This window comes from Lycium ferocissimum, chromosome 5 (assembly GCF_029784015.1).
Source record: "Lycium ferocissimum isolate CSIRO_LF1 chromosome 5, AGI_CSIRO_Lferr_CH_V1, whole genome shotgun sequence".
Lineage (NCBI taxonomy): Eukaryota > Viridiplantae > Streptophyta > Magnoliopsida > Solanales > Solanaceae > Lycium > Lycium ferocissimum.
Genome location: NC_081346.1, coordinates 8,178,505 through 8,190,936, shown reverse-complemented (window position 1 = coordinate 8,190,936; position 12,432 = coordinate 8,178,505). Strand labels below are relative to the sequence as shown.

Here is a 12,432-nt window from a genome sequence, read left to right as displayed (position 1 = left end):
ATGCAGAATCTTTGTCGTTGAACGAGGTTTGGTAATTGAAGACTTCGTGAGTGGATTACTTTCTTGAGGTGAGCCACGCATTGTTCGTGGAGGCGACCATTTCAACTTTATCTAGTTTATTTCTAGTTATTTCTTTTATTTTGGGTTTACGTACGACACTCAAACTTATGTACTTGAGATGCTCCATGGTCTTAGCGTGGGATGTGGGCTAGAGATTCTTTTTATCTTAGCGTTGGTTGGTTTTCATAAATCAATTATGGATTTGGTTGGCATTATTTCGCATTTTTATCATTAATAACGTTGTTGGACTGCGCACTTGTTTTCTTTTAGTGCTTTTGTAAATCTTAAGATATATATGGTTCGCGCAGCGCGGTGGTGTTCTTGAGTCAATCAATCACGTACATGGGTATTTTGGGACGTGACACATTCTAGCTTAGTCCTAATTCCAGCGCATAAGTTACTGTTGAGATCACATGATTTGTTGTGACATAGGCTTATATTAGGACTACTATATATAGAGTATTTTTCTCTCTTAATATATGCGAGATTGCACTTTAATTTAAGTACCTAAAGGTACTGCATGTTACCCTAAGTTATAGATCAATAGGGTGTTTCCTTCCATGAAATGAGAAAATAATACATATTACTATAGGAAAGATATGAAATATAATGAATGACATAATGGATTATGGAAGCCAGACACAAATATTGTTGTTATGGATTATATAATATAAATTATGAATAATGAAATAATGTTTACATACGTCCAAATTGGAGAAGAATATAGTGCAACTATACAACTGAGGGCACGGAAGCTACTTAAAAGGTAGTTTTAGTTTTTAAGAAGGGAGGAGCCATGTTCTGATACTTTTCCGAAAAGAGGAATTGTTAATTTAATTAAGATGCAAAAAGAGATACAGCTTAAATTAAATGGATGAGTTAATATATATAATTAGTTGTATGATAATGACAACCTGTTCGGTTGTAGGAGTGCACCTTAATGTGAATGCTTGCCTTGATTGTCGGAGTTAAACAACCATTTTTGAACTATCTATAATTATTTTTAAAAATTAAAGATTCGATCCACAATCTCAAAAATACAAGCAAGCATCGTCTTTTCAATTGATGGATTAGTTGGTGTACTCTCTTCCACATTAATATACCCTATAAAATGTTGAAATTTTATGTAATTGTCAAACATTTTAATAAGCAATTTTATTTGTTTAGCCAAATTAACTCGTGATAGATCTATAGTACAAAATTGAGAAAATACTAATGAGCAATTTTAACTTAACTATAAGTTAATTGTATACAAAGTATCTAAATGACTTCTATTGGGAAAACCTAAATGAGATATAGTAAAGTTTCACAGGTATTTTTTCCCTCTTATTAAAAGATAATAAGTATATATATATAACGTTCTAACATGTTATTTCAGTAAAAATAAAATGTAAATATTCTAATAAAATAATTTTTGAAATACTTGAAGGTGTTATTCTTTTCAAGACAAATTAAAAGACGGTCAAATTAAATGAAAGAAGAAATTATTAGTAGATATATTTGCAGTCAACTAGTGACACATGATAATAATAGATAATAATATGGAGTTATAAATCGGACACAAAATTACAATTCGATGTGAACTTTTCATCTTAAGCTGGAGATCAAGACGTCCTACGTTGGCTAAAAAATATTACTCCGTCCATTTATGTTTACTTCTACATGTTTGATTGGTGGACCCCCTAAAAAGCAATGAATAAAATGGTGATTCTATTATATCACTGTAATTATTTTAAATCGTTTAACGTTGGAAATGAATTAGAAATAATTAAGCGATTAATAATAAGAATAAAATAGGTATAAATGATACTTTCTCCGTCCATTTTTACTTGTCCTTCATTGACTTGATACACCGTGAGAAGTCATAAATAGAATGATAATTTCTTATATTAACTTTAATTGTTACTTCCTCCGTTCACTTATACTTGTTCAGTATTCCAAAAATAGATTTTCACTTTTACTTGTCAGTTTTAGCATATCAAGATAAGACAATTTATTTTTTCCTGTTTTACCCATAGTATTAATTGCTTACTTCAAATCATTTCCGAAATCCAATAAAAATATGCCCAATTAATATGGGTACATTGGTAAATTATGCACTTCATTTATTATTTCTTAAACAACGTGAAAAGTCCAAAGTGGACAAGTAAAAGTGAACGGAGGGAGTACTTAGTCATCTAATGATTGAAATCAATAGAACATACTTTAAAAGTTGTGCAACCACTAAGGATTTCTTGAACTTGCCAACTCAATAATTAATGTGTAAATTATCTCTGATTTTTCAAACCGGACAAGTAATTATTGACACTATTTTTAGTATACATGACAAGTAAAAAATGAACGGAGGAAGTAAATTATCTCTTGTATTTTTATACTGGACAAACGAATGTGAATAACTATTTTTAGTATAATGGACAGGTAAAAATGAACGAATTAGTAAAATAAAAACTTTTTTTAATTCTTACGCTTTCCGTCTCAAATTATATGTCATGACTACTAAAAATAATTATCTCAAATTATTTATTGTTAGAAATTTAAAGCATAATTAATTATTTTTTACATTTTATCTTTAGTAAAATTTATCATTAAATAATATAAAAATAAAATAAATATTTAATGAAGAGAGAAATTAGAACTTAGTCAAATAGTACGCCTTCAATACAGAGAGAGGGACAGGACAAAACACATTTGGGTGCGTGCCGAGAGGAAGAGAGAGAGAGTATGTGGGTTGCACATGCCAAGAGAAAGAGAGAGAGTCCCGCGTTCCCCGGTATAGCTGAAGGGCCACTCCCCACTCACTGTTATAAAAGTGGTGCCATCACGTGACTTTTCCTCCTCCCTTACCAACATCCCCCCTCTCCTCCATCCTCTCTCTTTTTGTACTACTCCACTCTGCTAACTAAAAATCAAATTACACAAGGATAATTTACTTACTTGGGAGTTGGGACCTGTGCACTAATCATCCTTATTAATTCTTTAACAACTTAATCTGTGAAGGGGTCAACCCCCCAACTTATTTCACTTATTGTATTTTTTGGCGAGTTTAGTTTTGAGTTTATGAGAGACCACTCGAGTCACGTGATATTTTTTTTTCTTTTTTGCGCTGTACAGTTTATACTGTTGAGATCTAAAAATCCAAATTCCCGTCTTTTTCACTTGTGAGATAGCGAGGAGCTTACTGCTTACCCCACTCAAGTTAACAGAGATACTACAACAGAGTAGTAACTTTTAGACGCGCACCTCAACGCTTCAGATCCCTCACTTCTCTCTTTTTTACTTTTGTTGTTTTATTTTTACAAATAAAATAGTAGCACATTTCAACATATTAACCAAAAAATTTTATCTCATAATAAGCGTCACTTTAAGAAATCAAGACAAAAATTGATTAGTTTATTCCAATTCTACTATTAGACAAAAAATGACAAGTTAACATCTAAATAATGATTGAAAAAGCCACATAGTAACTTGGTATTATTGAATTCTCAAAGTCAAAAGAATTACTACTTGTGCATGCTCTAATCAAGAGGTAAAAATATTTTATTTTTATTATATAAGGGTAATTTAATAAATCTCATACTTTATTATTTATTTCTTAATATGCGTATTTTTGATCAAGGGACACTTATTATGAGACAGAGAGAGTACATAAAAACGATTCTTTTAGAATCAAATCAAAACAAAAGCTAAATAGCGTAAAAACAGAACAATTTTCTAATAAAAGTGCTGCCATATAATTCTCGATCTACTTAGCCGGTAAAATTTACCTGCATCAGATCAGGTGTTTAACCTGTCCCTCATCGCGGCACATTAGTTAATAAGAAAAAGAAAAAGTAAGTGAATAGGTAACTGGCTGTCTACAAGAAAATACTCATTAATTAAGAATTCATTATTTATTTGCATTTTGATAAGTAAAAGAGTTTATTACATTTATTTGCATCATTAGTTATGCTGGAGCTGGATCTTTTAGTTGTTGATCCTTTGATAGAAATTTTCTAATTTTTGTTTTTAACTATGTGATAGAAAAAACCTTTTAGCCAGAGTATAGTAGATGGTGATCAAAATAAGAGGAAAAGTTATATTAATTTCAAATGTAAAATAGATATATAAAATCGTACTCTTTAACGAAAGATTAATCTATTTATGAAAGTGGGATCAAAATCTATGTTTAAGTATTTTCTCTCAGAACAGTGAACTTAATTTTAAGATAAGCCAAGATAAAAGGATGTATAGTTAACTTATGAGAAAATATCGAAGTGATCGATCTCAAGATCTGTCTTGTGTATATTTCGTAATATTAACTTTTCGAAAGTATGTCAAACATGTATAAAAGGAGGGAAAAACGTCAAATTTAAGTTTTCCCCGGAAACCTTTTTGTTGTTATAGTTGGTTAGCTAGAGTCACTCATGTTGTTCTTACCTTCCAATTCTATTTAGTTAGTGGAACATTAAGTAGCATGGAGCTATATTTGGCTCTCCATTTAACATTTTGTTAACATATCTCGAGCTATAAAGGACATGTGGTATCACTGAGCGTTATGGCGTGATGGATATAATTATTCTACTCTTAATTAGAGACCGATTTTGAGATTTTGGGTTAGAAAAATTCTAGTTGCACTCGATGAGGCGTTAAATTAATTGAGACTTCAAAAAGGACATCGAACAGAATTAAGGAAGAAAAAAGAGGTGCTGAGTAGCCTTTGTCCAAGTTGCATGCCTTTGTTCTTGGTCCATAATATAAAACAAATGTTATTGGCCAAGATAAACAACATAAATGTTACCGAAAATTTGTCAGAGATTTACCTGACTGAGACATAATAAACAAAAATTATGTAACTATATTTTGGATCTGTTATGAAGTGGAATGTGATATTCGCTCTGCCTCACATTTGAAGTTAATAAATTATCTTTAAGATGTCATGTGGAGGAGCCGTTTCTTTTCGAAAATGAGACAGATTAATGCATCACTATTAGTTTAACAGGAACATGGAGTAGTTTCCCTAATTTTAATTTGTATTATACTAAAAGATTTAGCAGCTAATAAATTAATATTATTACTCGGGATCGCCAAAAGTATAAAAAAATTCAATCTACTAGATTTATCAAATTTTATACCACTACCAGTGAACTAAATTCCATGACACGATGATCCGACAGACACAGTCGTGTAAACGGTCACTTGAACCTTTGCTTAAATAACCTTAAACCAAAATGACCCAAACGCCGTTACATAAACGGCGTTTTAACTTAACGGAGTTAGCACGTTCAGACAAACGAAAAAAACGAAAATGAAGAATGCTGCCTTTAAAACTCATCTCACTAAAGCCCCTCACAGAGAAAAGTAGACAGAGAAAGAGAGAGTTTTCTCTGATCTAAGAGACCCATTTTCTTTTTTTATTTTTCTTGTTATTGATGTATAAATAAGCAATCGAGACAAGCAATATATGTATTTTTTCTATGGGGTGTTATTGAATTGAATTTTGGTTAAGACAAGACGACGAGGGCCTACCAGCAATATATCTCAAAAGTCACTGTTTGGATCACTTCCTTAGTACGCTTAGGGAATTGGAAACTTGTTTTCATTTCTTTCGAAGGAATCACATCTGAATTATGCATTATTCATCGCCAATTCTCATCTAAAGTACGCATCTTCTTTCTACTTTCCTTCTGGATCTCTCCTATTCGTTAATTCTCAGCTTTCTTACGTATATTTTCAGTTGAATTCTGCATAATTCTGTTGAATTATGATTAATAAGAAGTTTAGTTGACCTCCTGTTTAATTTCTTACTGGAATTTCTTTTTGCAGCCGAATTTTCAAGGAAGAGAAGAGAAGTGAAGTGAATTTTCTCAGGAAATAATCAACAAGTTTTGAAGTTAGTTTTACAGAAGATTTGCTTGCTCTTAATGCGCCTTCGACTTCTTGGAGGCGGATCTGCACTATAAAGAGAATTGAGTAGAGAATTTTGGAGATACGCAACGACTTAATTAGCGAAATTGGGTTGAATTGTGTGTATTTACTTGATCTGGCGAACACATAATTAAAGTGTGGATGGAGCTGCCTCAGCCCAGACCTTTTGGAACAGAAGGTAACAGTACTTTAGGTTCACTTTTTTGAATGGGATAATATTCTCTATTATAAAATGAATAGAAAATTTAGTTTTGGTCTGAATTTTAGATTTTGATGTACGTACGTAATTGTTGCAGGGAGGAAGACGACGCATGACTTTCTTTCACTGTATTCACCTGTTCAACAAGATCCAACACCTCCACAAGGTAAATTTTCGTGCATGCAGGATTGTTTTTTTTTTTTTTTTTTTTTTTGGGATAAAAATTCCTTTTTTGTTTCGGTCATGTTATGTAGACCGGAATTGGATATTCAATTGCTTCGATTTGAATTATTAGGAGATTTTCAAATTTTAGCTGATATTTGTCATTCTGTTTTACATATGAGGATTTATTTCCAATAATATAAATTTGAGGAAGTTGTGTTTGGTGTGCGCATGTGCTGTTTTCATTGTTTGGAAAGATGCAACCATTTATTGTTTCTTTCGTTTTTAATGGAGTAATTCTTAAATGAAATATTTTAGATATACTTAAATTGAGAGTTATTAGATTAGATTTAATTTATTTTACATGTTAGTGTAAAGAATTTGTTACTTTTAATTCATTGTGATTTAGTTGGTTATAGCTGGTTACTTAGGAGATCTGGGTATCTGAATATATTTTTCAATACCAATGCAAAGATCTCAAGCCGGTTTTTTTTCCTTTTCATATTTTAAAATTTTGATCTAGGGATCCTCTTAATTATCTTCATTTTTTTGGGCGGGGGACGCCGAGAAGGTTATGGAAAGACAAAAGTCTGGGGTTGGCTTCTCTCTTCTCTCTTTATTACTCCCTCCGTCTCAATTTAATTTATGTGAAGATGTTTAACTGAACACGAAGTTTAAGAATGAAAGGAAAACTATTAAAATTTGTGATCTAAAATAAGCGAGTGATACTTGTGTGACTATGAATCATCTCATTAAGGGTAAAATGAGAAGTTTAAATTTAAATTGTTAGTACTAAATTTAGAAATGTGTCATTCCTTTTTAGACTGAATAAAAAGTAAAGAGTGTTATATAAATTGGGACACAGAAAATACTATATAAAATAAGATTATTTGCTGGGATTTTAGTTTTGTTTTTTTAAAAAAAATCATGGGGATCTGGAAACAGTAGGAAGATGTGTTGTGATATAAACTGTGGTTGAGATAGAAGAGGTAAAAAAAATAGTCATACCCACGAGTGTCGCAATTAATGCACCCGTGACCCTCAACGTTGATTGCTGAATTTGTATGTGGATCTGCCTCATCTTCTTCCTGTGGGCCATCACTTGGAGAATAGGCTGACATTACTTGATCCGGAAAAGGTTGGGCCTTAGACTAAATGCCTCCCCACTCACATCGAGTAATTTGGACGTGTACCATTTTTTGGCGTGAAGTATTCTCTTTGTACGGTTAGGGACCCAGATATTGGTATCTGATCCTTACTTTAGCACGTTTCTCTGGAATAATTATCAAGAGATTTGGAATTTATATATTTGTATCAAAAGTTAATGGATTTTCAAAGTTGAATTAGTTAATGAACTATGTTAAAACTATATAATATTTAAAGAACATAAGCCCCTCTTCATCTAGCAGCTCATCTGATTAATTTTTACTAACGAAATAATATTTGGAAGTAGCATTTTGGAGTAATTACCCCCACCCCTCGTTTTAAAAAATCAGAACAGTAAACCCGGTTCCCTTCTTTACCAACATGTCAATCTGATTGTACTAAAAGAAAAATCAAACTTATTAGTGGTTAGATTTTTTTTCATGCTTTTAGACCGTGTAAGATGGGTCTTTATGCTAAGTCGGACAAACACAATATAATGTTGCAAAAAATATTTACGTATGAAATATTGGATCGTAACCCAGCTTTTTTTGTAATTTTATTGTTTTTGACATCTTCCATAAAGTACTATGTGATGTTCTGATGAAAGTATGAAGCATGTTATATTACCAGATTATTTTACCTTTTCATGCTATCTTTCATTTGCATTATTGTGATTGTTCTCAATTGCCTGCCTTGTATTGAATTAATCCTTTTTTTATGGCTTTTGTGCATACTAAAGCAGGTGGATACATAAAAACTCATGACTTCTTGCAACCGCTGGAGCAAGCAGAGAACAGAATACGGAAGGAAGAGCCTAAAGTTGAGGTAGCGGCTGTAGAGAAGCCTCCACCACCAGTAGTTGTTACTCCTTCAGTGGAGCATATTCTTCCTGGTGGCATAGGCACCTATAGCATTTCTTATTTGCACCAAAGGGTACCAAAGCCAGAAGCAAGCTTGTTTGCTGCAGCACAGGCAAGTAGTACCGACAGGAATGATGAAAATTCAAACTGCAGTTCTCACACAGGGAGTGGTTTCACGCTGTGGGATGAATCTGCAGTCAAGAAGGGAAAGACAGGGAAGGAGAATTCTGGGGGTGATAGACACATCCTAAGAGGTAAGAAATTTATTCTCTTTTCTACTCCCTCCGACCCAATTTACGTGATGGTGTTTGACTGGCATAGAGTAAAAGAATTAAATTTTTGTGAAACTTGATCATCTCATTAAGGGTAAAATGGATATTTTAAAGTTAAATTATCATTCACTAAATATAGAAAGATGTCATTCTGTGATATTCGCGCTCTACAGTGTTTGCTGCTCTAAAGTTATCTATGGATAGTTAACTTCTTTCAGCTCCTATTAAAACTTGATATTTGCTTGGCAGAAGCAGGTTTGAACACTGGAGGAGATCAACCTACGACATCATTGGAATGGCAGTCACAATCATCTTCAAATCATAAGCACAACACTACGGCCTTAAGTTCGCTCTCATCTGCTCAGTCAGTGACTCTTTTGCTCCCAATCATATGAATGTCCCCTTTTATCCCTTGATATCGGTACTTTTATTTACAGTTTCTAACTATATGATCACCTTGCAGACAATCATCGCCTCTTAAGAGCCAGAGTTTCTTAAATATGATAACAGCAGCTAAGAATGCACAAGATGACGACGATGATGATGATGAAGATTTTGTGATTAAAAAAGAACCACAGTCGCACCCCAGAGGTTTGTCTTGTGTAAGTCTGATGATTCCCACTCATTGTCCACACGCAGTTGTCGTTTTGTAACATACAGATAGCTACCTTTTTCAGGTAATTTATCTGTAAAAGTTGATGGAAATGGCAATGATCAAAAGCCAAACACCCCGCGTTCAAAGCATTCGGCAACAGAGCAACGGAGAAGAAGCAAGATCAATGACAGGCATGTCTATGGCATAATTGATAGCTTAAACATAGAAATCTTTTTGATATAGAATCCTTATCTTATAACATTATCTCTAGGGCAGGATGGTAAATGTTAGTCGGACGTGTGTATTTCTCAATTTAGTATAATTCTCTCCTCTTTGAAATATATCAAGCAGCCTTCTCTATTAGAAAGGAGCTTGCTTGAGTGTTCTGTTCCGTTACAGATCCCTATTTAGGTTCTTATGTTTCCATCTCTTCAGACTTTTGTCTATTTGCTACAACTTTGATTGAGTTTTGGTCAAAATAAAGTGATATCTGGCTGAACATTTAGCTTTTGTTTTCAGATTTCAGATGTTGAGAGGAATCATACCTAACAGTGATCAGAAAAGAGATAAAGCCTCATTCTTACTGGAGGTACTTGAATTGCATATTTTGTTAAGTTTTCTCTTTATAAATAGAGATATTTATATTAAATATTAAAATATCATTTGCAGGTTATTGAATATATTCATTTCCTACAAGAGAAAGTGCACAAGTATGAGGATTCATACCAAGGCTGGGACAATGAGCCTTTGAAGTTGCCATTGGTAAATCCATCTTTGGCTTTTCTCAACGTTTGCCTCCTTTAGGTCATTAGCTATGTTCTCAAAGTTTATCAATAAATGGCTCATCGTATGGTATTTAGAACTGATGCCTTAGAATTTTATGTTAAGAATGTAGTATATGGGGAAGGAGTTGGTCAATACCACATATAAAATTAAGAGGCCAAGTTGGTGAAACGAATTGAAGTCTTGACATGCTTGTGTATTTCCATGACCATCTCTTCCTAGTATATCAGGATATGAACGGTTTTTGCTCCGAATTGTAGTAGATTGAAACAGTAGGTTTTGATTTAGATGCTGTTTATACTGCAACGTTCAACCTTAAAAGGCGAAAACATATTTCCTTTTTAATCTGTATATTAGCCTAAATATAGATACTTATATTCTTAGTACATTCATTAACACAAGTTTTTAACTGACCTTCATTCTGTAACAGAGCAAGTGCCATAGGACGACTCAAGGTGTCAGCAATCATCCTCAAAGCACTATTAATGCATCTGGTGCTGCACTGACGTATGCGGGGAAGTTTGATGAGACCATCATGGGGATTTCTTCTACTAATCCTATCAATGTGAAAAAACTGGAACCAAACATAAGCATCACAAGTTTAAACGAAAACGGTCAGCAACCTGGTTTAACAAATAAGCCGACAACACTTTCTATGCACCCAAACACATTTTCATTTTGTGGGACAAGTAGCACAGCAGCGCTATATTCACCAAAGCTGACAGCTGATACTGATAAGTTGGAGTCAAAGTCTCATTCTCAATTTTCGCTTAGCAGATCACATATGACTGATTATGCTATTCCAAATGCTAATCCAAAAAGGCAGGAGCTGTCTGTAGAAAGTGGTACCATCAGCATCTCTAGTGCCTATTCTCAAGGGTGAGAATCCTATTATTGCTTGAAACAACTACAACATACCCAGTGAAATCCCACAATGTGGGGTCTGGGGAGGGTAAAGTGTTCGCAGACCTTACCCCTACCTCAGAAGGTAGGGAGGCTGTTTCCGAAAGACCCTCGGAAGATTTTGGAAATTTATCTTTTTAAAAGCAACGTTCATGTACTACTTCCACACACGCTTCCGTAAATATTAGTATATAAACTCAACCAAATGTGTCCTAAATATCTGGAACTACATGCAATTGCAACAAATTAGTCATTCATGAACCTGTTGGTGAGTAAATTGCATGGTATATGTCCGAGGCTTACAAAGTGAATGAAGTTCTGCATCAATCTTTTGTCGTTGTCTGTTGAGAAAATATATTGTAGAGAATTGAATTGTTAGTTGCATTCCTATGCTATACATGGTTTTGCACTCTGATCAAATCTCCGTCTGCGAAGTAGATTATTCTGTATGCTTTCTTCTGCTTAATATATGGCTTGATTTCATTCTATACTGGTACTTGCCAGGTTGTTGAACACCTTGACACAAGCACTGCAAACTTCTGGAGTAGATTTGTCCCAAGCCAATATCTCTGTGCAAATTGATCTTGGGAAGAGAGCAAACGGGAGAGTAAATTCTTCAGCGTCAACGATTAAGGTACATGAGCGCTTCTTAATTCCAGAAACTTCATACAGTTGTAGATGTTATTATTCTCAAAACTAACACATGAGTTGAAGCCTCAAGTAATTAACTTTCACAAAATTCCGACAGGGTGACAATGTTTCCACAAGCAATCAACCGATTCCAAAATCCATAGTTACAAGCACAAGGGAGGAGTCTGATCGTGCCTTCAAAAGGCGGAAAACAAGCTAATGCTAATTTAAAACACTAAGCGTTCTTTTTTTTCAATTGGTTAAATTTAATTGTTTTTCTTTTCCCCTTACCCTTCCTCTTCTCAAGCAATATTGACTTCCGCACCTGGTACAGAAATCTCCGATATGAGAGATCACAAGCCACTGTATATGTAATGTACTACTACTATTTTTCTGCCCTTCATTTTCCTCTTTGAATTTTGGGCTGCACAGATTTACCTGATTAGAGTGTGATATTTATTACTTAGAGTGAACTATTGTATCATTATTAAGGCTTTCCGTGCTGATGATGAGAAGCTGCCTTTTTCAAGTTTAGGCTTCCATTCATTTGCACGGGAAGGCTAAAGGACATTGTTCTACTCTATTTATTTAAAGACATGATGAATTTCCAAAAGAAAAAGAAAACTTGGTAGGTTCCTGAGAAGGAATTTGGCTTGACATTGTGTCATTCATTGAATTTTATGGGTCATAGAGTTATCGTCTTTATGGGATTAAATTCCCTTCTACGTTACAATATCTTGCTCCTTAACAATTTTGATGATCCTGCTAAACAAGCTTACGAAGCCTGATTTGAATCCCCATACATCCATCTCAGCATATATTTCTTAAGCAATTTTATAGGTTTTAGGTTGGTATCCTAGCGAAGCTCTTGAAGGAGGACATTCTAATGGATGAATATGAGAACGTTATACATCTAAT

The 12,432-nt window shown here is 33.8% G+C and overlaps 1 protein-coding gene across 2 annotated transcripts; it reads left to right on the top strand.

Moving 5' to 3' along the window:
- Positions 1 to 5,379: 5,379 nt before the first annotated feature.
- On the top strand, positions 5,380 to 12,150 carry LOC132055795 (transcription factor BIM1). Of its 2 annotated transcripts, none has more exons than XM_059447782.1 (12): positions 5,380 to 5,697; positions 5,863 to 6,142; positions 6,261 to 6,329; positions 8,214 to 8,585; positions 8,853 to 8,967; positions 9,067 to 9,194; positions 9,281 to 9,389; positions 9,718 to 9,787; positions 9,868 to 9,960; positions 10,412 to 10,860; positions 11,389 to 11,518; positions 11,633 to 12,150. In XM_059447782.1, exons 2-12 carry the CDS (start codon positions 6,106 to 6,108, stop codon positions 11,732 to 11,734), a joined length of 1,674 nt encoding a protein of 557 aa, XP_059303765.1. In that variant the 5' UTR covers positions 5,380 to 5,697; positions 5,863 to 6,105; the 3' UTR covers positions 11,735 to 12,150. The 2 variants fall into 2 exon arrangements, with proteins under 2 accessions (XP_059303765.1, XP_059303764.1); XM_059447781.1 differs by having other exon boundaries at positions 8,211 to 8,585.
- The last annotated feature ends 282 nt before the right edge of the window (positions 12,151 to 12,432 follow it).